This window comes from Thamnophis sirtalis, unplaced genomic scaffold (assembly GCF_051295495.1).
Source record: "Thamnophis sirtalis isolate CommonGarterSnake01/CBP01778 unplaced genomic scaffold, rThaSir2_p1.2 scaffold_4, whole genome shotgun sequence".
NCBI lineage: Eukaryota > Metazoa > Chordata > Lepidosauria > Squamata > Natricidae > Thamnophis > Thamnophis sirtalis.
This window is the reverse complement of record NW_028261384.1, coordinates 143,075,977-143,100,937: the sequence shown is the minus strand read 5'-3', so window position 1 is coordinate 143,100,937 and position 24,961 is coordinate 143,075,977. Positions and strand designations below refer to the sequence as shown.

General features: G+C 62.5%; 3 protein-coding genes and 2 non-coding genes across 5 annotated transcripts; 3 read left to right on the top strand and 2 right to left on the bottom strand.

Moving 5' to 3' along the window:
* The first annotated feature begins 2,564 nt into the window (after window positions 1–2,564).
* Window positions 2,565–7,019, top strand: LOC106551753 (2-acylglycerol O-acyltransferase 2-B). Its single transcript, XM_087714350.1, has 6 exons — window positions 2,565–2,751; window positions 3,134–3,312; window positions 4,864–5,068; window positions 5,169–5,343; window positions 5,440–5,639; window positions 6,476–7,019. The coding sequence occupies exons 1-6, from the start codon at window positions 2,658–2,660 to the stop codon at window positions 6,628–6,630; spliced, it is 1,008 nt and encodes a 335-aa protein (XP_087570476.1). The 5' UTR covers window positions 2,565–2,657; the 3' UTR covers window positions 6,631–7,019.
* Window positions 7,020–10,142: 3,123 nt separating this feature from the next.
* On the top strand, window positions 10,143–13,534 carry MOGAT3 (monoacylglycerol O-acyltransferase 3). The gene is given in 9 exon segments (XM_087714349.1): window positions 10,143–10,161; window positions 10,571–10,651; window positions 10,811–10,918; window positions 11,374–11,444; window positions 11,857–11,926; window positions 11,929–12,060; window positions 12,489–12,660; window positions 12,906–13,108; window positions 13,280–13,534. Coding segments are annotated over 8 exon segments (978 nt in total). The 5' UTR covers window positions 10,143–10,161; window positions 10,571–10,584; the 3' UTR covers window positions 13,435–13,534.
* Window positions 13,535–15,758: 2,224 nt separating this feature from the next.
* TRNAT-AGU (transfer RNA threonine (anticodon AGU)) lies at window positions 15,759–15,832 on the bottom strand. Its single transcript has one exon. It is a non-coding gene; the product is annotated as a tRNA-Thr (tRNA).
* A 360-nt stretch (window positions 15,833–16,192) lies between these two features.
* On the bottom strand, window positions 16,193–16,264 carry TRNAW-CCA (transfer RNA tryptophan (anticodon CCA)). The gene has a single exon. It is a non-coding gene; the product is annotated as a tRNA-Trp (tRNA).
* Window positions 16,265–18,023: 1,759 nt separating this feature from the next.
* NAT16 (N-acetyltransferase 16 (putative)) lies at window positions 18,024–24,683 on the top strand. The gene is made up of 4 exons (XM_014069896.2): window positions 18,024–18,468; window positions 19,959–20,165; window positions 21,078–21,302; window positions 22,380–24,683. The coding sequence occupies exons 2-4, from the start codon at window positions 19,980–19,982 to the stop codon at window positions 22,926–22,928; spliced, it is 960 nt and encodes a 319-aa protein (XP_013925371.2). The 5' UTR covers window positions 18,024–18,468; window positions 19,959–19,979; the 3' UTR covers window positions 22,929–24,683.
* The last annotated feature ends 278 nt before the right edge of the window (window positions 24,684–24,961 follow it).

Genomic DNA, 24,961 nt, shown 5'->3' with positions numbered 1-24,961 from the left:
CTTCCACCCTTTCGCACCAGCTCTGACCCCTTGGCCCTGTGACCATGGGAACAGGCAAGGATGTCCCTGAAGACGGTGGTACGGTCCATGCATGACTCCCATTCTGCCCAAAGAGGCATTCCCCCTCCCCCTCCCCACACTAGGGCAGGCAGGCAGGCAGGCAATGGGTGAGGTTGGGGCCCCCTGCCTCTTTTCCAGAGGTGCCCCGCCTGTTCTTTCCAGGTGGACGGTTCAGGCTACAGTACTCGCAGAACGTTCGTTGGGCAGGAGAGAAAGGGCGGGGGGGGGGAGGCTGCCGTTAGGACATTCAGAAGGACACATGGCGGCCACCAAGCAATTGTCCTCCAGTCACACATGCCCCTCCTGATGCCAGCCTTGGGGGCACTTGCCTCCCTGAAGAACCAGCTTTTACAAATTTAGTCTGAGTTACACAGAAGTGTTTCTGCCACAAAAAAGAATGCAAATGTTTAGTGTTTTTTTTTTAAATTGACACTTGGAAATGAAGCTTTCAGAGTCTGATCTTAAAAGCTGTCCTGGTTTAAAATTAGATTTCTCTTTACAATTTTTCTAAACTACAGCTTTCTACGGTTGTACTATTCTGCAGTATTCTGTAGCTAAGGGTATAGAAGTGTGATAAATTCATAAATTCTGTTTATCCTTAATAAAGCTAATCACACATTTTTGCAAGCAATTTCTGCTGATTTTACTGAAAGACTACTACTTCTTCTGTGGTGCTGCTGCAGCTGCTTCAAGTCTCCCTAGAGAAGGAAGAGTCTGGAGGGAGGAGGAGCAGCACCAGTGAAGAGGCAACAGCCAGGGAAGCCCCTCCGATGTCTGTGGCCTCTTTCTGCCCTCACCAGTCCCATTCCCTGGCTGGGAGCGCCCATTAAACCTTGCCCAGCTGGCACAGCAGAGACCGTCTCCATGTCACCTCTCGCAACCCTCTGGCAGGAAAGAGCCAGGCCCATCTTGTTGGCCTTGGAGACCATCCCATGGGCATACGGAAAGAGCCTGTCGTTGCCCTGAATGCAGGAGTTGCCCAAAGCGCCCCTTTGGCTCCCTCTTCCTACCCCAAGGCCCATATTCCACAGCCACTGCTCCCAGGGCCATTGATCCTGGAAAGAACAGAGAGTTATTCTGCCCAGCAGCCGCCATGATTTTGGTGGCTTTTCAAAGATGCTAAGGGATCCCCCCCCCCCCCCGTCACAGGGCAGATTCTCTCCCGCCAGGAGGAGCAGCCGCCATGATGGGGGGTGGAGGGGGTGGAGGAGTGGTGTTCTACCCAAACTGCAGGGAGCAGCTACTGTGTTTAGAAAGAGCGAAGGCCCTTCCCTCCCTCTGCCAAGCGTGGGCCCCGCCTAGCTGCTACTTCCTCTTCTGCAGTTCCCCCTCTGGATCAGCTTCAGGCTCCAAGAGCCACAGGTTTGCCCCACGGCCGCCGGCTTCCTGTGAACTGTCAGCTGCTGTAAGTGGGGCCTAGCATCGAGCCCCTCCCCCTTGCAAAATCTGCAGCACAGAGCAGCAGGCAGGGGGGGTCCAGAGGTTACACCCCTTCAAGGGAGCCCCACCCCACCCCTCCTCCCCCATTCACAGAAGGAGCTGCAGCTCCTGGTCCAAACTCATCCCCACTTCTCAGTCTTTGGAGCTGCTCCCTATGGTTGGGGGGGGGGGGTGGGGGGAGAAGGTCCCCTTCCTATTCCCCACAAGCCGACTCTCAAAGGCCTTGGGTGGGTTTGCCAGGGGTCACCAAGGCCGGTGGTAGAGAGACCCAAGGAGGCCAGGGAAGGAGGCCAGCGTTTAGTGCAGAGAGAAAGCTGGCTACAGGCCGAGAAGGAGCCCTGCCTTTCACAAGCCTCTGCAGAGCAACCTCTGGTGGTCCCTGCTCTTTCCTCTGGATCGGGGCAGAGGCTGGTCTGTAGGAAGTGCTATCGCACCTGGAGTGATGTAAGCTGTTAGGGTTGAAAGACATCGGGCTCACATTCCAGATGGGAATTCAGAGACTGGGGAAACTACATCTGCTCCCCCTGTCATGTGTGTGTGTGTGTGTGAAGCTCAGATTTTGCCTTTGAAGAGGAGGGGCGGGGCCCACCTGTGTCCTCCTCAGGGCCCTGAGATTCAGGACTGGGGGGGGGGGAGGCGCTCCCTTGAGGAAGGGAGGAGAAGGCCCAGCAGAAAAGCTCCAGGAAGGGTCAGAGGGAAAGGCGCTGCCTCCACCAGAGCCGCCAGTGAAGACCCCAAAACCGGAGGGGGGAGAGGAAGAGGCCACCGGCTGCCACGCCTGGGTCGGAAGAATCCCGAAATAGCAGCGGCTGGGCTCAGACCCAACTAACTCGCTACCAGGCGTGCGGGGAGGGGGGAGGGGAGACGGCTGGAGGCTGCGCGAAGGTCAGCGGCTCGCCTGGAGCCCTTCCCGGTGGGTTTGGGGGCCACTCCAGGCCACTCCCCTCCCTGCGCCGCCTCCTTCGAGCGGCTGCCATTCGCCTCCCAAGCCTGCCCGGAGCCGCCGCCGTCGGGGAGCGCCCACCCCACCCCACGCCGACCCCCTGGCTTATGGGCGGGGCGGTGCCTGGAGGAGGAGGAGGAGCCGGTTCCTCCGTGATAAGCTGCAGCTGCGCTGGGGGGCCAACCTGTAGGCGCCCGAGCCCGTCGTGCTGGCCATGTGGCTCCGCTTCGCCCCGCTGCGCCTGCCGCTCCGGCGGCGCCTCCAAACGGCCGCCGTCCTCCAGTGGGTCTTCTCCTTCCTGGCGCTGGGTGAGGACGGGGCGGCGGTGCCGTCGGGGGCAGCTGGGCGAGGGCCGAGGGCGGCGGCGGCAAAGCTGCTTGTATCTCGGCCTCGGGAGCAGGAGAGGCAGCCTGGCAGGCCGCGAAGGGAAGCCGCCGCGGGCGGGGAGATGCAGCGCCCGGCTCGGCTCCTGCCAGCGGCTGGAACTCTCGGGCGGCGGCTTGCCTTGTTCCACCCGGGGCTGCCTTCCCCGAGAGCCCGAGTGCTCCAGCCCCTTAGGGCGCTGCCACTTCCGCTCGGCGGGGGCTGTCTGCGGGCGGGAGCGGCGGGCTCCTGAGCACGTCCAGAGTGCCGGGGCTGGCGAGCGGAGGAGGAGGAGGAGGAGATGGTGACGCGCTGCCTCTCTCGTAGCCCAGTGTTGCCTGGGGCTTTTCCTGCTGCTGCTGCTCGGGGACGGCTGGCTGCTGGCGCTCGGCTACGCCGCCTGGCTCTACCTGGACTGGGAGACGCCGTCTCGCGGGGGGCGCCGCTCCTCCTGGGTCCGCGGCTGGGCCGTCTGGCGCTACTTCCGCGACTATTTCCCCATCACGGTGAGCAGAGCAACAGCGAGGCTCCCTGGACTACGGGCGGGGGGGGGGGAGGGCCTGGCGGGACACCCACTTTCTCCCGGGCGGGGCGCCGGCTCCACCAACGCCGCCTTGGCCACAAAGTGCTGAAGTTCTTGAGCAAATTCTGGGGTTTTTAGTCCAACCCTTGATGAAAAGTGATAAATTCTGGGTTGCAATGGAGGGGGGGGGGGAAGGCTTCAGTCCCTGGCAGCTTGGCTGGGCCTGCAGGGGGAGGGGTGGGGTGGCCCAGCTGGGATGCCTGGCGGGAACATCCACCTCTGTCCTTGCCAGATAGTGGCCTACCTTCTCTGTGGGGCACCTCGGAGCAGGCCCCCAAGGAAGAGGGTTTAAACTGCCTTGGTCTAACAGGCAGGCTGCGATGGGAAACAATCTGATTTGAAATGATCCGCTGATTTCGTGATTAAATCATTTACTGAGTCCCATGAAGCAGTTTGGATTGCAGCTTAAACAATTAGGCCAGCCTTGAAGACCATCGTTCTCTCATCTTTTGCATTTTCTTTGGCTGCAAGTTCCCTCTTAGCTTTCCCGTTAAACTTGTCAATTTGTTTTGTAAATGCTGTGCTAAATATTGCTTTGCTTGTAAATACTATAAAATACTGTCATTTTAAATTGATGGTCCTCAGATGTAACAAACAGTCAGAATTCAGGCAGCTGTGCTGCCGGGTTGTTAAATCAACTTATTTGCTCATTTCCTTGATGCTCTGCTTGCCCACATCGGTTCTCCCAGTTCAAGACGGTCCCATCTGTAACTCCTTCATGAATGTGCTAGCCCAAAACGTTGCATTGGCATGAAATTTCCTCCTGTTTGTCCGGGCAGATCAGGAGGTGTTTCTTTAACTGCAAGCCTCATTCTGAACGTTCCCTTTGGCACAGCCGTGGCTAACAGCCCACTAAAAGGTTGCTGAAGCTTCTGTGAACTTCAGTTGCCTTCCAAGCCCTCCTAGAGAGGGAGCCCCCCCCCCCCAAGACAGAGCCTTGAAAATAACTTTTGCTTGAAGCTGGGCTCCCCAACAGCATTTGGGGTCCACCCCTCATCTGTTTGAGAGCTGTTGGGTTTAAGGTTGTGCTCCCAGATCCTTTATTTTCTTGCTTAGCAAGAGTTGGGCTCAGGCTTCATCAGTTGGCTATGCACCATGCACCATGCGCCGCACACACACACACCAGCCTGCCAAGCTGAATAGCATCCCCAGGAGGCTGCTTCAGGGCAGAGGGCAGAAGCTGGGCAGAGCGGAGAAGCAGTTTTGGGTATTGTGACCAGTCAAAGGTTTTAGCAGCTTCCCTGCTTAGGTGAATCTCTTCTCCTCTTTCAGCCTTTTTGGCTTGGAAGAAGGCAGGCAGCCCCAGCAACTCCCCCCCCCCCAGGGGCCACACTGCACCCAGAGCTGCAGGGCCTGACTGTCACCTGGGGGGGGGGGCTGTCTCCATTCCTCCTGCACTCTTTACCTCCATCGTTTGAGGGCTCATCTCTGACTTTTTATGCCCTGCTGTCTCCCCCACCCCACCCCCGTGCAGCTGGTGAAGACGGCAGAGCTGGACCCTTCCCACAATTACGTCTTCGGCTTCCACCCCCACGGGATCCTGGTGGCCGGCGCCTTTGGGAACTTCTGCACGGAGGCCACGGGGTTCTCCCGGCTCTTCCCGGGCCTCACCCCGCATCTCCTGATGCTGCCCTTTTGGTTCAAGGTCCCCTTCTTCCGCGACTACATCATGAGTGGGGGTGAGCTTTTGGGGGGCATGTAGGCACAAAGGGACTGTGGGGCAGTGACGGGGGCCAGGGGGAAATCTTGCTCTGAGCCCCGCTGCTCTTCTCCTCTTAGGACTGGTATCTTCGGAGAAGACCAGTGCTTCCTACCTCCTTGGCCATGAAGGTGGCGGGCAGGTGGCCGTCATCGCTGTGGGGGGCCCGCCTGAGTCTCTGGATGCTCACCCGGGGGCTCTGACCCTCCAGCTACGCAGTCGCAAAGGCTTCATCAAGACGGCCCTGCGACACGGGTGAGGAGCGGGGGACCTGGGCGTGGTCAGGACCGGCTCCAGTCAAGTGGGGCGAACCTCCTCCCTCTGACCAGGGCTCTGCCCTCCGCCTTGCAGGGCCCGGCTGGTGCCAGTCTTCTCCTTTGGGGAGAACGAGCTCTTCAATCAGGTCTCCAACCCGCAAGGCTCCGTCATCCGCAGGCTGCAGGAGCGGCTGCAGAGGGCCATGGGGCTGGCCCTGCCCCTCTTCCACGCCCGAGGAGTTTTCCAGTACAGCTTTGGCCTGCTGCCTTTCCGGAGACCCATCCACACCATTGGTGAGTGTCTCTGTCCGGCTAGGCTGGTCGTCAGTTGCCGGGAGCCATTTGGATCCCGCCGGTGGTGGCTGTGCAGGACAGGAGCCCCTCTCGGGCAGGGCTGCCTCCACCTTGGGCAACGGTCCCCTAGCACTTTCCCCCAGATATGCCAGCATGTCTCCGAGCTTGGAGGTCAGCCAAACAGACCTCCCTCTGGTGATGCAACAGCCAGCTGCCGGTCTGCGTGTTGCAACCCCCTCTGAGCCCAGCCCTTCAGTGGGGGGGCAGCCTTGGACTTTGGTTGGGGGAGGGACTGGAGAGGCTATGTTGCAATGCTGTGGGACAAGGCAGCTTGGACACTTGACCACATGAAGGGGGGGGCTGGTGCGGCTGGAGGTTTGCAACAGACACTCTGCCCTGGGCCCTTATGCCAGTTAGTCCTCAGGCCCACCCAGGCCAGGTAGCACCCTCCGGTATCCCTCAGGACTCGACCCTGACCTGGCTGGGCTGTGGCTCTTGGCGGTTGTGGTTCTGCTGATGGGGGGGGGGGAAGCCTGCTGTTGGAGCCCCCTTGCTGAGCACGCTCAGTCGGTCTCCCCTGTGTAAGGGAGGCTGGTGCTCCTGCAGCCCAGGCCTCTCCAGAGCCTCCGAGGGAGGAGAGAGCATTGGGGCTGCTTGACTTCACTTGGCGGCAAGAAGGGGGGCCTTCCAGCGTCTCTGCCGCCCCCTCGGCCTCATTTCTTGCTGGGGGGGGGGTTCTCCCTGGTGTGCCTCAGAGGGACAATCTGTTTGGGGGCAACCTGAGGGCTCACTTATTTCTTCCGTTTCTCATGTCTTGCCTCCCCCCCCCCCTTCAGTGGGAGCTCCGATTCCAGTGCCCAAGACGCCCCACCCCTCGCCAGAAGCCATTGATGCGCTGCACGAGACCTACTTGGAGAAGCTGACCCAGCTCTTTGAGGAGCACAAGGCCCAGTATGGGCTGCCCCAAGACAAGCACCTGCTGCTCACCTAGCTGGGCACCAAGGGCCGGCCTGGGACACCCAGAGCCCCCCCCCCCCCCCCGGCCGGGCGAAAGGACTGCACAGGTGCCGGAGGAGCCGCACCGTCTTTTAGGGCGGCTTCCACCAAAGAGGCTCTGGAGGTGTTGGGTTCAAGCTTCCCTCACTGCCGAGTGGTGCCCAGAGGATGGCTGCCAGTGGAACTCTCGACACTGCAGGGGTGGCATGAAAGGCTGGCGATGCCGAAGCACGCAGGGAAGGCACGAGGCTTCAAAGCAGTGTTGCTGCCGGACTCTTGTGGGGAGGAGGGCGAACTCCTGGGCCGCTGCAGAAGCCGCCCTGTGGTGTGTCAGGTTCCTGGCTGTGGCCTTTCCTCTGGAAGAAATAAATGTGGAGCACTCAATGCCGTGGTGGGTAGAGGGAGCCCGGGGGGGGGGGACGGGGACAGGGCAGCGGACAGGGCCCCCGGAGGTCTTCACCCTTCAGTGGGGGCTGCCAGAGAGCAAGCACCACCCCTTGGCAGCCGGGGGGGGGGGGGCAGAGCCGTGGGAGCCAGGGGGAAGAGAGCGGGGCTGCCCAGCATGGGGCTGAGGCCACTGGGGGCCTCCAATTTGAGGCTTCTACAGGCCTGCTCGCGATTTGCTGTGCCAGAGCCGCCCCCCCCCCTCGGCCAGTGCAGGAGAACTTGAATTGGGCATCTGTCAGGAGGAGGAGGAGGAGTGGCCGCTGGGTGGGGGAGCACCCAAGAGGCAGCCAGTGGGAGTTGAGGCAAAGGGGTCCCAAGCTCTCTGGCCTCCCGGTTCCAGCCAGGGATGTGTTGAGCACCTGGGCCTTCTCCAAAAGGCCTTGCAAATGGGGAGGGGGGCGTTTGAAAGGGGAGCAGCCGGGGTCTGTCGAAGGTGCTCTGGCAGCCAGGAGTCGGCCCAAGAGCGGCTGCCAGGATGGGGCAGGCTCTCTAGCTCTGGCGGGATGGTGGTTCTGATCATGGGGGTCTCGCCATCTCGCTGCCAGTCCCCAGGCCTCCCTGTGCAATGCCACGTCCTGCGATCCTGGCTTGGTGGCAGCAGCCCAGACGGCTTCCCCCCCTCAAACCACTCTGTGCCTCCCCCCCTCTCCCTGGTTGTTTCCAGGTTCCCCTGTAATGCAAGGAGGGTTGGGGGGAGACCAGCCTCAAATCCCCCTCCGTGGGGCCGAGCACAGGGAAGGGCTTGGAGAGGGCTGACCTGTGGGGGGGGGGGGGGCGCCCAGTGCCATTTAGCCTGCACAGAACTGGGGGGGAGGGATAAACGGGGGAGGGCAAAGCAGAGTTCTAAGGGGCCCCTGTGGGCACTGGCAGGTCTGGGGAGCAGCTGGGAAACAGCTGGGGAGGGCAGAATCTGCTCTGGGGGGGGGCACAGGGAGAGCTGGCGATGGCAGGTGTGGCAGCTACACACACACACACAAACACCCTTTGCTCCCCACAGCAGAGGTGGGTTCCTACCATTTCGCACCAGTTCGTCAAATCTACCGAACCGGTTAGAAGAGATTCCACCAGTGGACCCGGAAAGCAGGCCACACCTACAGAAGAGGTTCCCCAAAATTTTTGAAACCCACCTCTCTCTCTCTCTCCCTCCCTCCTTCCCTCTCTCACACACAAACAGAGAAAGAAAGAAGAAGTGAGATGAAAGGAAAAAAGGAAAAAGGGACAGAGAGACAAAAGGAAGGAGAGAGAGAAAAAACGCATGGCCAGCAAGCCACTCCCACAAAGGAGGCCACACCCACAGAATAGGTTGGAAAAAATGTTGAAACCCACCACTGCCCCACAGGGCTCTGGAGGAGGAAAGACCCGGCTTCTTCTGGGAGGCAAAGTGGGGAGGAGGGGGCATTTATCTTGGCCAGCAAGGAGGCAGGGGGGGGGGTGCAAGGAGGCCCTTACTTAGGGGGCAGCCAAGGCCCCGGCTCCCCGGGGAGGCCACTCGGCTGGGCTGAGCGAGTGGGCAGAACTGCAGGGCTGTGCCAAGGCAGGCCGACTTGCTGGGAAAGGTGGCAAAAGTGGGGTGGGGGCAGCATTTTCCTCTCCTGTGCCTCGCAGACAGTCTTGGAGGGGGGCAGCAGTGCAAGGGTGAAAGAAGGGGGTCCTCCTGCAGGCCTGGATCCAAAGTGGCCCCCCCACCCCCACCCCCACCTTGACAGCTGCAGCTGACTTGCGAGATTCTGGGGGTGTCGCATGGGCTGCACCGTCCGGCCCCACCCAGTCCTTTGTGTTCGGAAGAGGCGTCTCACGGCGGCAGCTGTGACCATTGCTCTGCCCAGCCCTACGCTCAGCTGCCCCCAGTTGCCTCACAGCCAGGGTGAGTGTGGGCACTTCCCTCAGAGTGTGTGTGTGGGGGGGGCTCCCTCTGGCCAGCGTACACAGCTGCTCTTGCCCTGGAGAAGCCCCTCCGCGGCCCCCAGAAAGGGAAGAGCAAAGGGCTCTCTGGCCCGGGAAGCCTCTTGGCGCAGAGCCTCCTGGTGCCTCGTCCCGGGGGCAGCACGGACCCTGGGCAGGGACTGCTGGGGGGGCTCTTTGGGCCACAAGGGAGCCCCCCCTCCGCGTGTTCCTGGAGAGCAGGGCGGCTGCAGGAGGCCTGGGCCGGCAGGCGGGCGTGAGGTCAATGACGGCCATGCAGCAGGGTTGAAACCCAGCAGGCTCTGGCAGGTTCTGCATAGGCCGGAGAATCTCTTCTCTGCCTCCGGAGTCGCAGCTGATCGGGAGGAAAGGGGGACTTGGCAGTATCGTTTCCCTGCCACGCCCACCAAGCCAAGCCACGCCCACCAAGCCACGCCCACAGAACCGGTAGTGAAGCAATTTGAATTCCACCACTGCCGTCCAGGGTCGACCTAGGGACCCAGAATCCGAGGGATCTGATTGGCTGTCCGGTCTAAGGAAGCCAGGTGAGTCCTGGGTCTGGGGAGTTCTGGGGGGGGGGGCTTTCCCGAGGGGGTGTATGGAAGTTCCCAGTGATGGGCTTTCTCTGGGTCGCATTTGTGGGGCTGCCCTGGGTTGAGATGGGGTTAGGCAGAGGGGGCCAACTGGGGTGTGATGGGGGGGGGAGGGATCGGTCCCCCTTGTGCTGCCTGGCTCTCTCTTCCCAGGGCAGAGCAAGTGGTGGTGGTGGGGGGCGCGATCTGAGGGAGGCCTGGGGATCTGCCCGCCTTCTCCACCTCAAGGCTGGGGCTCCTGGGGAGGGGGAGTCTCCACTGGCTGGCATGGGTGCAAAGGGAGGCGGGGGGGGCTTTGAGCAGGTGCGGCATGCAGCACCCCAAGCCTGGCCCCATAAAGCCCTGGGCCTCCTCTGGTGCTAGAAATTAAATGGGGGCAGGGCGTATGGGGCGGGGGGGGGGTTGTCTTTCACTCACACTGGAGAAGCCAGGAGCCTGGTTTCCAGCCTAGACGGGGGGGGGGGGAGGACCTGGGCCCGAAGCGCCCTCTGCCCAGCCCTGAGCCTTGCTGGCAGCTGACCTTTGACCCCCCACCTGAGCCCAGCCCCCACCTTGAAAACGGCTCCAGCCTGGAATCCTCGCAGGTAAGCCCAAGCAGAGCTGCGGGGGGGGGGGCTAGGAGTGGGTTGGGGGGGGCTGGAAACAGGGAGGCCGGCTCCCTGCAGTGCCCAGGCGGCAGGGGAGGCGGGCCTTGTGCAGCGGCTTGGCCTCCCTCCTTCTCGCACCTGCTCCCCTGCCTGCTCGGAGGCCGAAGTTCAGCCGGCTGGAGGACGTGGAGCCTCATGGGCGGGCGGGTGGCTGCCTCTCTCCCCCCTCCTCCCCCTGCAGGTGGGCGGAAGGAGCAGCCAGACTCTGGACGGCCAGCGGGGAGCGACTGGGACCCGGCTCGGGACCTCCCTCCCCCCCCCCAGCATGGCTGCTGCCCGTTCCCCAGATCAAGGGGCGCCTGGGGGCTGCTCTGTGACCGGTGGGCGCTTTTGTCTCCTGCCACAGGTCAGCCAGAGAAGATGATCCTGCGCAAGCGGCTGGAGGCCCTCAGCGTCCTGCAGTGGGTGCTCACCTTCCTCTTCTTCGGTAGGAGGGTGTGGGGGGAGCCCCCTTCCTTTGGGGGGAGGAGGGCAGCCCTCGGGGCAAAGGGCCTGGGTCCTCAGGCTTCCTCTCCCCTCCGGGAAAGAGCCAGTGGGGGGCAAGGGGCCCACGTGACACCTGCCCTCTTCTCCCCCCCACAACCAGGCCTCTTCTTCTCCCTGCTTCTCATCTACCTGCTCTTCACCTCCTTCTGGTCCCTGAGCGTCCTCTACTTCGCCTGGTGGATTGTGGACTGGGAGACCCCCACTCAAGGTGCCCGTCGGTCCCCTCTCTTTCCTCCCCGGGGCGCCCGCCCAGGGCCGCCCAACTGAGCTTCGAGCTGCCAGGCGTCTTCCTGATCCTCCTGCAGCGAGACGGGGGCTCTTGCTGGGTCTCCCTGAGGGGGCTACTCTCTCCCCCCCCCCCTTTCCCATGGGATACGGTTGTGGAGCTGGGCCGGGGAGGAGGGGCAAGGGGAGGACCATGGTCTTCGGGCAGTGGCCTACTAAACCATGCTGCCCTCTTGCCCGGTCTGCGTGGACGTTTAGCCCTGCAGCTGTGTGTCCGTGTGTGTCCGGGGAAGCGGGATCTGATCTCCCCACTGGTCCAGCGAACCCTTCCCTCCGGAGCCCAGCGTTGGGGGTTGGGACTTGTGGGGGGCCAGCCCCGCTCCTCCCGCGCAGGGCCAGTCGCCCATCCTTGAGGCTGTTTTGTGCTTGTCCTGCCAGGAGGCCGTCGCAGCGAGTGGCTCAGGCGCTGGAAGCTCTGGGAGCTGCACAGGGACTATTTCCCCATCAAGGTAGGAGGCGCAGCAGCCGGTCCCCTTCGAAGGCAGCCTGCGGCCCCCCCAAAAGAGCTGCTTCCCGCTGGGCCCAGTTAAAGGGGCCGGCCTGCCCTTGGCCAGTGCCTGAAAGCCCGAGAGGGGTCACTGGTGGGGCAGGAGGGCAGCAGGAGAGGCCGCAGCTGAAAACCCGCCCCAGACAGCCGCACAGATGAGGGTGGAGAAAGGGTCCCCGGCCCAGCTTCTCAATGCCTTGGAAAATGGGGAGCAAATTAAGGCTCTGCCACTCTTTGGGTAGGACGGTTAGCCTGTGGAACCCATTGCCACTTGCCCTGAGGCCTGCTCTGCCCTTGGGCCGCTGGTCACCAGTGTGGAAGAGGGAAGGCCACCCCACCGCTCTCCTCTTCTCCCCCTGCTCTCTTCTCCCCAGCTAGTGAAGACGGCCGAGCTGCCCCCCACCAGGAATTACGTCCTGGGCTCCCACCCCCACGGCATCATCTGTGCGGGGCCTTTTCTGCCTTCGCCACGGAGGCGTGTGGCTTCTCCCAGGTCTTTCCCGGCCTCAGCTCCAGCCTGGCCCTCCTCGCCGGCCTCTTCCACCTGCCCGTCTATCGCGAGTACATGATGGGCGCAGGTGAGAAACCTTTCCTCTCCGGCCTGGTTCCTGGGCCCACATCCTGGAAGCCTTCAAGGGGCTCCTCCCTCCTGGCATTCTGAGGCTTGGGAGGTTTGGGGGGTGGGTGGAGGCTGCTGCACTGACCCTCCCTTTGGAGCGTTTCGGACACAGCCCCAAGTCAAGATAAGGGAGGATCCGCCCTCCACCTAGGATCCGCCTGTCCTTGGGAAGACCGACTAAGCGGGAATCTCCTTGGTGGGGAGGGGAGGGGAGGGGTCAGCAGCCCCCTGAGCTGGGAGGCAGAAGGCAAAGAAGGCTCCAGGTGGCGGCTCAGGCAGGGTGGGGAAGGCAGCCCCCGTGCGAAGGCACACTAGACTTATGCAGCGAAGCCCTTCCCCCTCCTTCAAACTCGGGTCTCTCCTCCCACCGTCCTTGTGCCCTTCCAGGGATGGTGCCAGTCAGCAAGAAGTCCCTGGACTTCCTGCTCCAAGCGGGGCCGGGACGCGCGGTGGTCATCGTGGTGGGAGGCGCCTCAGAGTCCCTGGACTGTAACCCGGGCGAGCAGCGGGTGCATCTCTCGGGCAGGCGAGGCTTCGTGCGGCTTGCACTGCAGCACGGGTGAGGGTCTCACTGCAGCCGTGGCAGGAACAAGGGAGGGGGGGGGCTTTTAGAATGGGCACATGTTGGGGGTCCCCAACTTCCTCACCTGTCGGTGGAAGAGGCCTCGGCGGCCTTCGGCAACACTCGTCTGAAGCTCTCGGCCGAGCGAGGCCACAGTGCAGAGCCCCACCGGGGGGGGGGGCTGTGCGGGGGGGGGGGGGGCTCCTGTCTCCCGTGCAGAACCTCCCCATTTCTGTTTCCAGGGCAGACCTCGTCCCCGTTTTCTCCTTCGGAGAGAATGACATTTTCCGGCAGGTGCAGTTCCCCGAGGGCAGCTGCCTCCGCCGTCTCCAGCTCCGCTTCAAGCAGCTGGTCGGCTTCGCTCCCTGCCTTTTCGTGGGGCGCAGCCTCTTTTTCAGCCGCTGCTGGGGGCTCCTGCCCCAGCCCTCCCCCATCACGGTTGTGGGTGAGCCTGGGATCTTCTCCTGCCCCCCCCCCCACCTCCACCCCTGGGCTGTGGGAGGGCAGCCTGCATTGGCCGGGAAGGGCCAGCCTTCCGTCGCCCTTTCTCCCTCTCTCTCTCTCTCCCTCTCTCTCACACACACACACAAAGACACATTTTCTTCCTCCTCTGCAGTGGGGAAGCCGATCCACGTCCCTTTGCGTCCACACCCTAAACCGGAAGAGGTGGACCACTATCACGGCCTCTACGTCCAGGCACTGCAGCAACTCTTCGAGGAGCACAAGGGCACCTGTGGCCTCCACCCCTCGCAGCAGCTCTTCATCACTTAGGGACCCCCTCCCCAGCCAGGGAGCCAGAGGCCCCTCCCTGCTCAGGCGGGGATCCCCTCTTCGGTCCCCCCAGTCCCAATAAAGAGTTTTACATTTGGTGGCCCTCGCGTCTGCCTTCTGCGTCGAATGGGAACGGGGTTGTCAGAAGTGGGTACAGGAAGCTTAAACCAAAAAACCTCTTGTCAATTGGGGGGGGGGGGCAAGCTGCGTGTCAGCCGGGCCTCATCCAAGCAGAGTTCTGTAAGGCATTTGACAAAGCAGGTGGCAGCTTCTTGGTAAGGTAGAACAATATGAGATAGGCATGGATTCCTAAGCGGCTGACCAACCGCAGCAACATAGAATCCTTAATGCAGGTGTGTCCAAACTTGGGACCTTTTAAGATTTGTGGACTTCAACTCCCAGAATTCCCCAGCCAGGTTTGGACACCCCTGCCTTAATGGAACTATATCTACAGGGAGGGGACCATTCAGGGGGAACCTCAAGTTTCCGCCTTGAGCCCAATTCTCTTTAACATCTTCATAAATGGTTTAGATGAGGGGATAGAAGGGGAACTGATCAAATTTTCAGACCACACCGAGTTGGTGTTGGATTACTAACTCTTTAAAACATAGATTCAAGATTGAGTAGGATCTTGACAGACATGAACCCTGTGTCAGATCCTCTCCATTAGATAATTAGGAAAGAAGACCACGAGACTCCATGAGTAGAAATCAAGTGTACTTTTACTAATTATAAATGATTAAAGGCATAGCCGAAGCGAAGTCTGATTATTTAGGCACGAAAGCGAGTGATATATAGAATAGCCCATTCCCCACCCCTTGGCATCATAGTCACAGTCCAATCATAATTCTCCCAAGTGTCAGGTGTGAGATAACTTCAAAAGGCATCACGATGATGGAATGTCAGTGCCGTTAGTCCTGGCGGGAATCTCCTCCGCGTGCGTAGTCCGACACCCTGGGCCTTATCAAAATGCAGTTCAGCGCTGAGAAAAGTGAGGTATTGCCTCACCAGGGCAATCTAGACCCAAATGCCCAGGTATAAGGTGGCACCTGACTCAAGGGCCGTAAGTGTGAGAGGGATCTAGGAGTCCCAGTGGGCCAATAGGAGCAACCGATGTGCTGCCAAAAAGGCCGGTGCAATCCTGGTTAGTCGCTGAGCCACGTCCGACCCATTGCGACCCCAAGGAGAAGGTTCCTCCAGGCCTTCCTGTCCCCTCCCATCCTCTGGAGGTAGACGATGCAACCCTAGGCTGCATCCACAGAGCAAGGATCGCATCACCATCACAAGAAGCGATGCTGCCGCTGCACTCGTGAGGCCACGCTTCGAAAACTGCCTGCGGATCTGGTCATCACAATATTTAAAAAACGCCGCGACTCCAGAGCATCGGTTCTCCACCTTCCCTCTGCCACGGCCCTTTCACCCAGTTCCTCATGTGGTGGTGACCCCCAGCCACAGAGTGCTGTCTCGGTTCCTAAGACCACCGGAAGTATGTTTTCCGGTGGTCCTGGGCGACCCCTGTGAAAGGGTCTTTTGACCCCCCCCCCAAAGGGGCAGCGACCCACAGGGTGAGAACCGCTGCTCCAGAGAAAGTGCAGAAAAGACGTGGAAAGAGGGATCAAGGTCCGGAGGCTGAGCCTTGAGGGCCGGTTGAAGGAGCCTCTAGGAGCCAACAGAAGAGGACCGTTGGGGAGGACCTGGCTACGGTCTTCCAGGGTTTGAGGGGCTACCACCAAAAAGGGACTGGCTTCCTCTCCACACCCCAGAGAGCAGGAAAAGGGGAGGGATGGGTGGGAGGTTATTAAAGGGAGAGCCAACCTAGGAAAACATTTCTGACTGTGAGAACCATCCTCCAAAAGTGGTGGCTGATCCATCACTGGAGGTTTCCCAGAATAGACTGGACAACCATTGGACTGGGATGGGACACATCCTGCCTTGAGCAGGGGCTAGACTAGATGGTCCCCGAGGTCCCTTCCAGCCCCAGGGTGGCAGCATGTTCTAACTGTTGGCTCCGCATTTCGGGGAGCCCAGAAGGGAGGCGCAGTGGATGGCCCCTCGGGGGTTTTCCCTCTGACCCGCTAACTGCGAGCGTCCAATGGGCTCAGCTCGCCCTCGGCGGCCCCTGCTTGCTACCCTGATGTTCACGGCTGACGCTGCCCGGGCCCGCGGCCTCTTTGCAAGGCCTGAATCTGGACCAACGGCAAAGGTCCGGCCTCCAGGGGTACCTGCGAGGAGAAGGGCCGCCGCTGCCGCCTTCCGCTGGGCTTGGGGCCGGCAGTTATTCCCAAGCGTTGAACGCCGCGCAAAATGGGAAGGCGGCGGGCAAAAGGCACCGCTGGGATTCGAACCCAGGATCTCCTGTTTACTAGACAGGCGCTTTAACCAACTAAGCCACGGCGCCACCCGCCGGTTTGCTTCCGCGCAGGCCTGGCTGTTCAGTGCAAGCTGGCATCAGAGCCTCGAAAACCCGGCCAGGAATTTTGTTCTTGGACGGGATGGCGACGGACCAATCCCGGAGCGGCGTTTTCAACACCAAGAGACGGACTGACCGAGGGAAAAACGGGAGCGGGAGAGGAGGAGGGGGAAGCGGAGGGAGGCCCCCTTCTCGGGTGGGGGAGGGGGCGTCGCGGGGAGGTTCGAGTGCGGTAGAGCCCAGATGGAGCTGAACTCGGGAGGGCGCTTCCTTCCCGACCCCGCAGCGTTGCTCGGAGGCTCCCTCTCCCCCCCCGCGGGTCAGCGCAGCCCGGAGTAAAAAAAATATTGACCCCGACGTGATTCGAACACGCAGCCTTCTGATCTGGAGTCAGACGCGCTACCGTTGCGCCACGAGGTCGGTGGCGAGCCTCCTGTGGCAGCCTCCCTGTGGGCCTGGCACCTCCCGCTCGGGCAGCGGCCCAGGAGTCGCGGGGGCCTCGAGCGGACTCCGGCCACCTCCCCCCCCCCAACTAGCCCCTGCGGGACCCCGACGGCGCTTCGAGAGGTGGGCGGGGTGGGGGTGGGGCAGCTGCCTTGCCCAGCGGCTGGGAGGGGTCTCGGCCGTGGCCCTCCCTCCGCGGGAGTGGCGGGGAGCTTGGCCAGCGGAGGCTGCCCGTAGGCGAGACGTCGGGGCATCCTTGGCGCGGACTCTGCCCGTTCAGCCTCGCCCGGGGAGCTCTGGAGCCCTGGGGCAGAGTGAGCGCTTTGGGACTGGAGAGGGGAGCGGCGGCTTCCCCGGCGCAAGGAAGCCAGCCGCGCATCTACCCCGGCTTCAATCCCCAAAGAGCCAGGCTCCCCCCTTCCGTGGCTCCCGGGGTGTCCGTCGGCGTTCCCAGGCCGTGGAGTCCCAGGCTTTTCATTCTCCCCTTCCTGCCCAGGAGGAGAAGGGCTCGGCCGGGAGCTTAAAAACAACAGTGGCGCTTGTGAGAAACAGGCCGGTTCCCCCCCCCCCCCAACCGCCAGGCTGAGGCCCCCGTGGGCGCTTCCGAGAGGAACCGGTTCCCCCTCCCCAAATGCGCTTCTCCTGCCCGTTGGAGGCGCCGCTCCCCGCCCCAGTCCTCCCCCAGTCCCGCCGGCTGGCTCGCTTTTAACGGGCGGTCGGGCTGGGCGGCTCTTCTGCTATTGATCGCCTGTTTCCGTGTCCCGAAGTCACGATCGACCCTCGGGGGCCACGTGGACCCATTTTCTCCATGGCGCTCCGTCCGTCCCTTGACCTCCCAGCCCTTTCCATCCCCGCTCCGCCCCTCGCCCCGAGAAGCGCTTCTCCTCTTCCTCTCTGCCTCCCCCCTCCCGCCCTCTTCCCGCTTCTGAAGAGCACGAGCGGGGCCTTCGCCTTTGGGGCTCCCAGCGGGGCCGTTGGTGCCTGGAGTGAGAAGTCCGGGTTGATCCCTTTGGTGACGCACCGGTGGCTTTCTGGGCTCTCCGGCCTCGACCGGAGCCCCCTCCCAGCCCAAAGTCGGAAGCCCCCACCTTGCTTCTCCCAAGCCCAACTGTGGCTGGCTGGCTCGGCAGGTCTGGTTTTTTGTAGGAACAGGCGCCACCTGGGACATCCGAAGGAGACCCTCGGGGCTGCTCTCCCCGCCGGAGTCCCGCCGGCCCTAGCAGAGGCCTCGATGGCTCTCGCTCCTTCTTTGCGGATGATTGACCCCCTCAATGGCGTCGCTCGATTTTTATCCCACCTTTCATGCCTACTCCGCCGCCAGTTCTAAGCTTGACTGTTGTGTCCCTTGTCCTTCGTTTCTCTATACTTTATTTTAATCCCGTTTCCCCCTCGGCTCTTCCGTGCTTGCCAGTCTCCTCCTCGGCCTGTTCTGGGGCTCCCTGGCCATCAGAGGATGACTCGTTGGGACCCTCTGTGAGCCACGGAGTCCCTGGCAAAATGTTCACGAGAGAGAGGGGGGGGGACATGGAAGGTGGTTCTGACCCAACCCAGCTCCCCTTCCCCTTTCAAGCGGGGCGGCTGCTCCGTGCAGGTGCAGCTTATCTAATCTGGCGCTCAGCTCAGGTTCCCTTGCTGCGCTCCAGGGCTGGGAGAAAGCGGCTTCTCCTCGCTTCCTCCACTCTTCCACCCAGCTCCTGGCCACCAGTTCGGATGACTTCCGGCTCTTTCAGGGCCGGGAGAGGGAACAGGCCGGATCTCCTGGCCCAGATTGGCTCCCTAGAGCCGGAGGCCATCTGGCTCTGCCTGCGGTGGGCGCCCTAGCCCTGTGGCTGGTTCCCGCGCCGCTCGGGAGCTTTGAAGGCAGCGGTGGCCGCACCTGTCGGTGGGGAGAGAAGCCTCCTCTGGCCCGTCCGGCCTCCCACGCTCCTCTCGCGCGCCCACTCCTCCCCCAACACTGACGTAAAAGCGCGCGAGAGGGGGGGACTGGTCGCCCCCCACCGCTGGTGGGCGGGGCAGAGGGATGGGGGGAGCTTATCTCCATCCTTCCTGGGAGACGGCAAGGTCTTTCGGCGGAGAGGGACCGCCCGGCCATCCGACCGACGCCAGACCGCAGCGGCCAGAGCTCCCTGGCAGGTGCGCCATCGGCTCCAGGTTTTCGCTGCCCTTCTGCGCTTCCGCAGGTATTGGCCACCCTTCCCTGCATCGGCCTGTCGGCGTCGGCGGGTGTCGGGGGAGGCAGTTGTGGGGCTGCCGGGGGGGGGGGGGGTCGGCGGGAGGCGCTGGCGCGGCCGGCGTCCCGCTCGCTTCTTTCAGCCGCCGGAGCCGAAGTGGAAGTTGGCTGCAGCCGGCAGTTCCTCCAACCGAGAAAGGCCTCGGCGGCGGGGATTGGGGGGGGGGGCGAGTTGGCTTTCTCCTCGCCTCCCGTTCACTCTCCGGGGGCTTTCCGTGGAAAGGGAACGTCTCCCTCCGGCCCCAATCCCGTGGGGCTCGTTCCGCTGCCAAAGGCCGAGCAGAAGACTTGGCGTGGGAAGGAGGGGTGACTGAAGCAGTGCCTCGTCCGGGGGTCTCCTCGGCCCTCAGCTCCGCCCTGCAGGTTTCCCCAAGGAAGGGTGACGGCTGCTGCGTTCCCCCTTGGTGCCTTTTCTGTTTCTAGGGCTCATCACCTGACCGGCAGGAACGAGGCCGTTGGAGGGCGCCCCCCCCCCGCGCGCCCGTGTGTGTGTGTGTGTGTGTGTGTGTGTGTGTGTGAGAGAGAGAGAGAGAGAGAGAGAGAGAGAGAGAATGCAGGGAAATGGGAAAGAGGGAAGCAATGGACCCCCCCCCCCGCAGCCCACACCAATTTGGTCAGGCAAGAACTCTGGGGCAGTTTACTCGGGGAACTCAACCTGGGCTGAGGGAGGTGAGGCTGGATTTCCATTCCAGTCTTAAGAGGGTTTTGACTGAGGGGCTCCAGGAGAAAATGGTGGCAAAATAGGAGGGCAGAGGTCACGTCAAGGGCATTGGGCTGCCGGCCTCTGACGGCCTCTGGGGTGGGAAGGGAGGACTTTGGTTGCATCCATCTTTGGTCAAGCCGTGCCTTCCAGCCCACCAGGTGGGTCTCTTGGTTCCACGTTGGCATTTTGTTCAGCAGCCTCCAGGCAGGGAGGGCTTCCGTGGGCGCCTCTGAAAGCCGTTGGTTCTTGCTCTCCCTTTGAGAGGGTGGCTGCAGGGGCAACAAAAATACTTTTTGCTTAAGCTTTGAATGTGAGAAAGTCCCTGGATCCGACTGGATGTAAGGATGGATCTGCAGGCTTCCTCAAGATCCCAGGCCGCCTTTTCCCCCAAGGCACAACCTGTGTGGTGATGACGTGTCTCCCTCCCCACCTGGTCATAGGGGGCCAAGCGGGACTTCTGCTGAAACCTACCGGGAAACAGGAAAGACCAGCCAGACAGAGATGAGCAAATGACTGGCCGGGGATCCTGGAACCACCTTCTCTTGCTGGGCCTATGCCCACCCCCAGTTCCTCTTCTCCCCGCCCACCCTCATTCTCCATCCCACCCAAGGGAGCCTGTCACCAGCCTGTGTGCCCTGCACCCTACTGGAGGCCGGCTGGGCCGCTTGGGGAGGGCTGGGGGACTCCCCTCCATGGCCCTTCCGGGGGGTCCTTGACGGAAATCTGTGTCCCTGCAGCCACCGCTGCCTGTGCGAGCCATGAAGTTGGAAAGTGCAGCCGACTCGCAGCTGGAGTTCGCCATCGCCACAGAAAGAGATTTTGAGGAGATCCTCGCCATCTCCAAGGGGATCTACGGAGGCCTCGACTACCTCCCAAGCCGCTATCATGCCTGGATCCATGAGCCGAATCGCACCGTTGTGCTGGTCAAGAAGAACGGCGTGGTGGTAAGGGCCAAGCTGTGCTGGCTCTTCTCCAGCCTTCCCGAGTGGAACGGTAGCCGGGCAGAGAGCCCCTTTGCCACGGGTGGGTGGTGGGTGGGGAAGAGGCTGGTGGGGAGCAAGGTGGTTCACTGGAAGGAAGGCCCTTGGCCCCTTTCCCAGAGAGGAGGACAGGGGGCCTTTGCCTCCCCAAGGGGGTGGTCCCGGGATTTCCAGCCCCCCCAGCCTTCAAGGGCCACTGCTGCATCTTTCTGCCTTCAAGAGAGGCCCAGAGTCCAGACAGGCAACCGGGCCTTACAAGGGCAACTGACCGAATGGGGAGCAGCCCCTGAGCCAAAGGGGGGGGGGCAGGGCCTTGCCCGTCCTTGTGCCCGCATCCTGTGTCAAATAATGGTCCCAATTACACGTGGCCACAGAGGCATTTGGCTGGGGGCCAGATCGGGCTAGCTGTGCCCTCCCTCCCTTTCTGTGTTCTTCACAATGGAAGAAGAGCCACTCCTGGAGCAGAAAATGCTTCCTGGGGGGCCTTTCGCTTTGCTGAATATGCCACGCTTGGTGAAACACCCCCCCCCGCAACCGAAGCCTTCGGGAAGGAACACTCAGGCCATGGCAGGGACTCCCCAGGCCCCTCCCTTCATGAGCTGGAGGAGGAGGAGCCTGAAGAGAAAGCCCTCCCCCTCCCCTTCAGCAGCTGCCTGTTCACTGGATTGCTCCCGTGGGCGTCAGGTGAGGCTCTGGTCCCCACCAAGGAACCTGCGGGAGGGGGCTTCCTTGGAGGAGTGCAGTGGGGCTGGTGGAGTTTGGATCCTCAGTGGCCCCATTTCATGTGGGGCCAGGACCCCTCCAGCGCTTGCTCCATCTATTGGACCCCTTGGGAGTTAACTCCCGCTCTCCCCCACCCCGCTGTCCCCCTCCCAGATAGGCCTCCAGTCTGTCTACATCATTGATGCGGGGGAGACTGCCCTGGTGGAGGGGCTGCGCGTGGCACCCTGGGAGCGTGGCAAAGGCGTGGCCGGGGTCTTGCAGCGGTTCTGCTCTGCCATGGTGAAGGAGAAGCATCCAGAAGTCAAAGTGTCCCGCCTGACCCGGGACGACAAGCTGGGCCCCAAAGACTTGAGGAAGTATCGCATCATTGCAAAACAGGTGAATGGGCTCTGGGACCACCTGGCCCTCCTGGGGGGGGGGCAGGACCAGGTAGACCAAGGGGCTGTGTTCCTGGACCAGCTGGGCCTAGGACCGGTGGATGCAGGACCCCCGGGAGAGAGGCCGATGGCAGCCTGGCAAGCTAAGGCCAAGGACTCCGCCCTTCAGCGCAGGCTGGGGGCACTGCCAGGGCCACGGGATGCATGCCTGGGCCTGCCGCCTGATGCTCTTTGGGGAGGAGGCTGAGGTCTCTGTTGGGCCCCAGGCGAGGAGGAGACCCCTGGAGCAAAAGGGCCTCCGCCCAAGGAGAGGTCGGCCGAATTCCTGTGGATGAGTCCCATCCAGGCTCCTTCTGGACCAGAGATTCCAAAACAAGGGCAGCCTCTTGGCCTTGGGGTGCAGGGGGGAGGGGAGGCCATCAGGGGGAGGGAGAGCGCCTGCTGCTGCAGGAGCAACGGCAGTTCCCTTGAGACTTTCCTCAAAATGGGCACAGTCCCCCTAAAACCCTTTGGCCGCATCCTAGAAGCAGGGGATTCAGTTCCTCAGCCCAAGACCCTTCCCAGGTGCAGGAGGGAGGGGCACAGCTGCTGGCCAAGCCCACCTCCATGGCCGCCCGGCTTCTCAGTTGCCCCTCCTGCCAGGAAGCCTCGGCAGCTCCTTCCTCTTGGCTGGGCCCATGTCTCTTCGCCCCCTTCTTCCCATTCCTCTAGTAAAGGCCCCCAACACCCACTTGGGGCCAATCCACTGGCTGCCCAGGAAGCCCTCCCCACCCAGTTGCCTTCCGTGCAGACCTGGCTTCCAGGAAAAGCCCCTCCCGCCCCCTCCCCTCCACCCCCCCCACCCGTGCCATTTCTAAGCTGCCTGGAGGCACAGAAGCAAATGGGGGTCCGGCCAGAGCAGAAGTGCCTGGGGAAAGGGGGTCCCCGTGTGTCTCTGAAGTGGACTCCCCTGTGGCCCGAGGGGGCCGACCCCAGGGGCCTCCCCGGGCAGGATGCCAGCGCCAGGGAAGGGCCGCCTACCAGAGATGCCCCCGGCAGCCAGTGGCTCTTCCCTTGAAAAACCCTCCCGCCCTTCCAGGGGATCCTCCTGGTGCGCTTCCAGGCCCCGGAGGTGCTCTCCCGCTTGGACGCTGCGGTGCTGGCCCAGGGGGGCTTCAGCCCTGAGCCTTCGGAGCTGCTTCTGGAGAAGGAGGTGCCGGAGGTGGTGCTGAAGGAGGCTTTCCGGAGCGAAGTCCTGCCGAACCAGACCATCATCCAGGACTGGCAGCCCTTCAAGGCCACCCGGAGCAACCTGGGGCTCCTGCAGAAGAAGAGCCTCCGCTGGGTGGTCGACCGGAAGGCCCACCCGACCGTGGCCACCCTGAGCACCCAGCCCTTCTCCATCCCGCTGGGCAAGGACTGGCACTACCTGAACATCGACGCCTTTGGCCGCAACCCGGCCCACCTGAAGAGCCAGCTGGTCCACCACCTGCGCCTCCAGGTGCCCACCCTGCGGGGCGGCGTCATGTGCCAGCTGTTCCTGGAGCCCCAGCTGTGGCTGGAGATGGCCGCCTTCTGCCAGGAGGCCCTGGGCCTGGAGCTGGCGAAGGACTACACGGAGCAGTACCTGCTGGAGGCCGACATCTGAAGGGCAGAGGGCCCGCTCCCTTCCCGAGCCCGCTTTGTCCACCGTGGGCCTCCCCTGCCTTTCCGACAAGCCCAATCCGTCCTCTCAGGTGGGCCACGCAGGCCATCCGGGCAGAGGAGAGGCAGCCCCAGCAGACTCCCCCCGGCCACCCCCGTTGGCTACAGCCACAGCCCTTCCCTAGGGAAGCAGCCCGTGGGAAGGGGAGGACGGGTGGCCTCTTCAGAGGGCTGGGCCCCAAATTGTGTCCTGGGTACTAAAGCCCCATCGGCCTAGAAGATGCTCTCCCTCCCTCCCTCCCTCCCCCCCTCCCTCCCTCTGCTCCGTACTGTGGAGAGTCTTCCCCCCTGGCGGCTCTTACCCATATTTATTACATTTATACCCCACCTCTGCCCCACAGGAGCCTTGGCATCTTGACAGGCATCCAGACACAGTGAAGATATCAGTCCAGTTAAAACAACACCCGAGTGCACCTCTGTCCTCCACACTCCAGGAGGGGCAGCAGCCGGAGTTCCCCATCCAGTGGGAGGCCATTCTGCAGGGGCAGCATGGAAAAGCAGTGACCCCCCACCACACACACACACACACACACACATACACGCCCTGGTCCTCCAAGTGGGGAGGAGCGTTGCCCTCCCAGCGAGGTTGAAAGGAAGGGCTGATTCTAGGGGAGAAAGGGGCTGGGCCCTTGGAGGTGCCCCTGGGAGCCAAGGCCCTGGGCATAATGGGCTCCCGTCAGTCAGAGCTAGATAATCGGTAGCCCTTTGCATGTGGGGCCAGCTGAGGTTCCTTTCCCGCTCTTAACAGTAGACCCGTCAACGGTGTTGGGAGCCAAGAGTCCCTGTGGCCCCACGCAGCCCCCAGCTTGGCATTGGCCAAGCTTTCCACCTGTGGTTCGCAGGAGGAGGACCGCTCGGCCGTAGGTCCTCCGCCAAGAGCTGCTCCCGGGGCCCCACAGGCAGCTCCTGCTTGCTCCAGTCCTCTCCCATCCAGGCCCTGGAATGGGCCCCACCAGTGCAGCCTGATACCCTCAGCCCACTGATAGCGTTGGACCCCAAGTTACCCTAGAACCTCCTCACCCAGTGACCATACAGAGGTCAAGCAGGTTTTAGGTTACCCTCCTCCGGCCACCCTGAGGGAGGAGCCCCCAACCCTGACCCACGTCCCCAGGGATGCCACATGGGCAGCCCTGGACGCCATCCGAGAGGAGTCAGACGGGAGCGCTCTTCCCAATCTCCAGGTCCCCAGAAGGGATCTTACCCAGCAGATTACAGGCAAAGCTGTTTTCATCCCAGATCCTGAGAAGGTTCCAGACCCTTCGCTTCATCTGGAGACGTTGGTTTGCCACCAACTCAAGGACGTAGCAAGGAGGAGCAGCCAAGTGCTCAGCCCCACTGGACGCAGGGGGATGGAGGAGCTCCCCCAGGGACTCCTTCGGGGCCACCAAAATGGCCCTTCCATCCGCCAGGAGACCCGGAGGGAAGGAAGCCACAAGGGCCCCAGCTGCAGGCAGGGGGGGCTCCGAGAGAGCGCTCCCCCACCCCTTCCTGAGAGGGAGCCCGCCAGAAGAATAAATCCCTGATGGTCGGCAAGTGGAGGGGAGCCGTGGGGGGATATGGGGGGTGGTGCTGGCCCCGCATTGTGCCACAGCGCCAGCAAGGAGCCCTTGCAGTGGGATTAGCCCCCCCCCCCCTAAGCAAGACTGCTGGAGTGGAGAGCAGCCCACAGGGGGCCACGGACGAGGAGGAAAAGCGCTTGGCTTCTCTGAACGCCACCCTGCAGGGCTGCGACCGTCCATCCCCCTCTTGCCCTTCTCCTCCGTGAGTGGCCTCTGCAGAGACCCAGGAGCTGCCCAGGGTTGGCCAGGGGCCCGTTCAGGATCACTTGGGCCAAGGGGCTGAGGGGCTGCTTGTGGCCACTGGGGGATGAGGCCCTTGGTGGTCTTCCCTGCCGGGTGGTTGAAAAACTCCCAAGTGCCCCTCCCCCCCAGAAGCCACAAGGAGCACCTGGGGCTCACCACCCAGACGGTGGCAGGA

What these genes read in the sequence shown, in the direction of transcription:
- LOC106551753 (XM_087714350.1), top strand. Translation starts at nt 2,658, where the DNA reads ATGTGGCTCCGCTTCGCCCCGCTGCGCCTGCCGCTCCGGCGGCGCCTC. An exon ending in GCGACTATTTCCCCATCACG is followed by an intron (nt 3,313 to 4,863) that starts GTGAGCAGAGCA and finishes ACCCCCGTGCAG; the next exon opens with CTGGTGAAGACGGCAGAGCT. An exon ending in GAGACCCATCCACACCATTG is followed by an intron (nt 5,640 to 6,475) that starts GTGAGTGTCTCT and finishes CCCCCCCTTCAG; the next exon opens with TGGGAGCTCCGATTCCAGTG.
- NAT16 (XM_014069896.2), top strand. Translation starts at nt 19,980, where the DNA reads ATGAAGTTGGAAAGTGCAGCCGACTCGCAGCTGGAGTTCGCCATCGCC. An exon ending in TCAAGAAGAACGGCGTGGTG is followed by an intron (nt 20,166 to 21,077) that starts GTAAGGGCCAAG and finishes TCCCCCTCCCAG; the next exon opens with ATAGGCCTCCAGTCTGTCTA. An exon ending in ATCGCATCATTGCAAAACAG is followed by an intron (nt 21,303 to 22,379) that starts GTGAATGGGCTC and finishes CCGCCCTTCCAG; the next exon opens with GGGATCCTCCTGGTGCGCTT.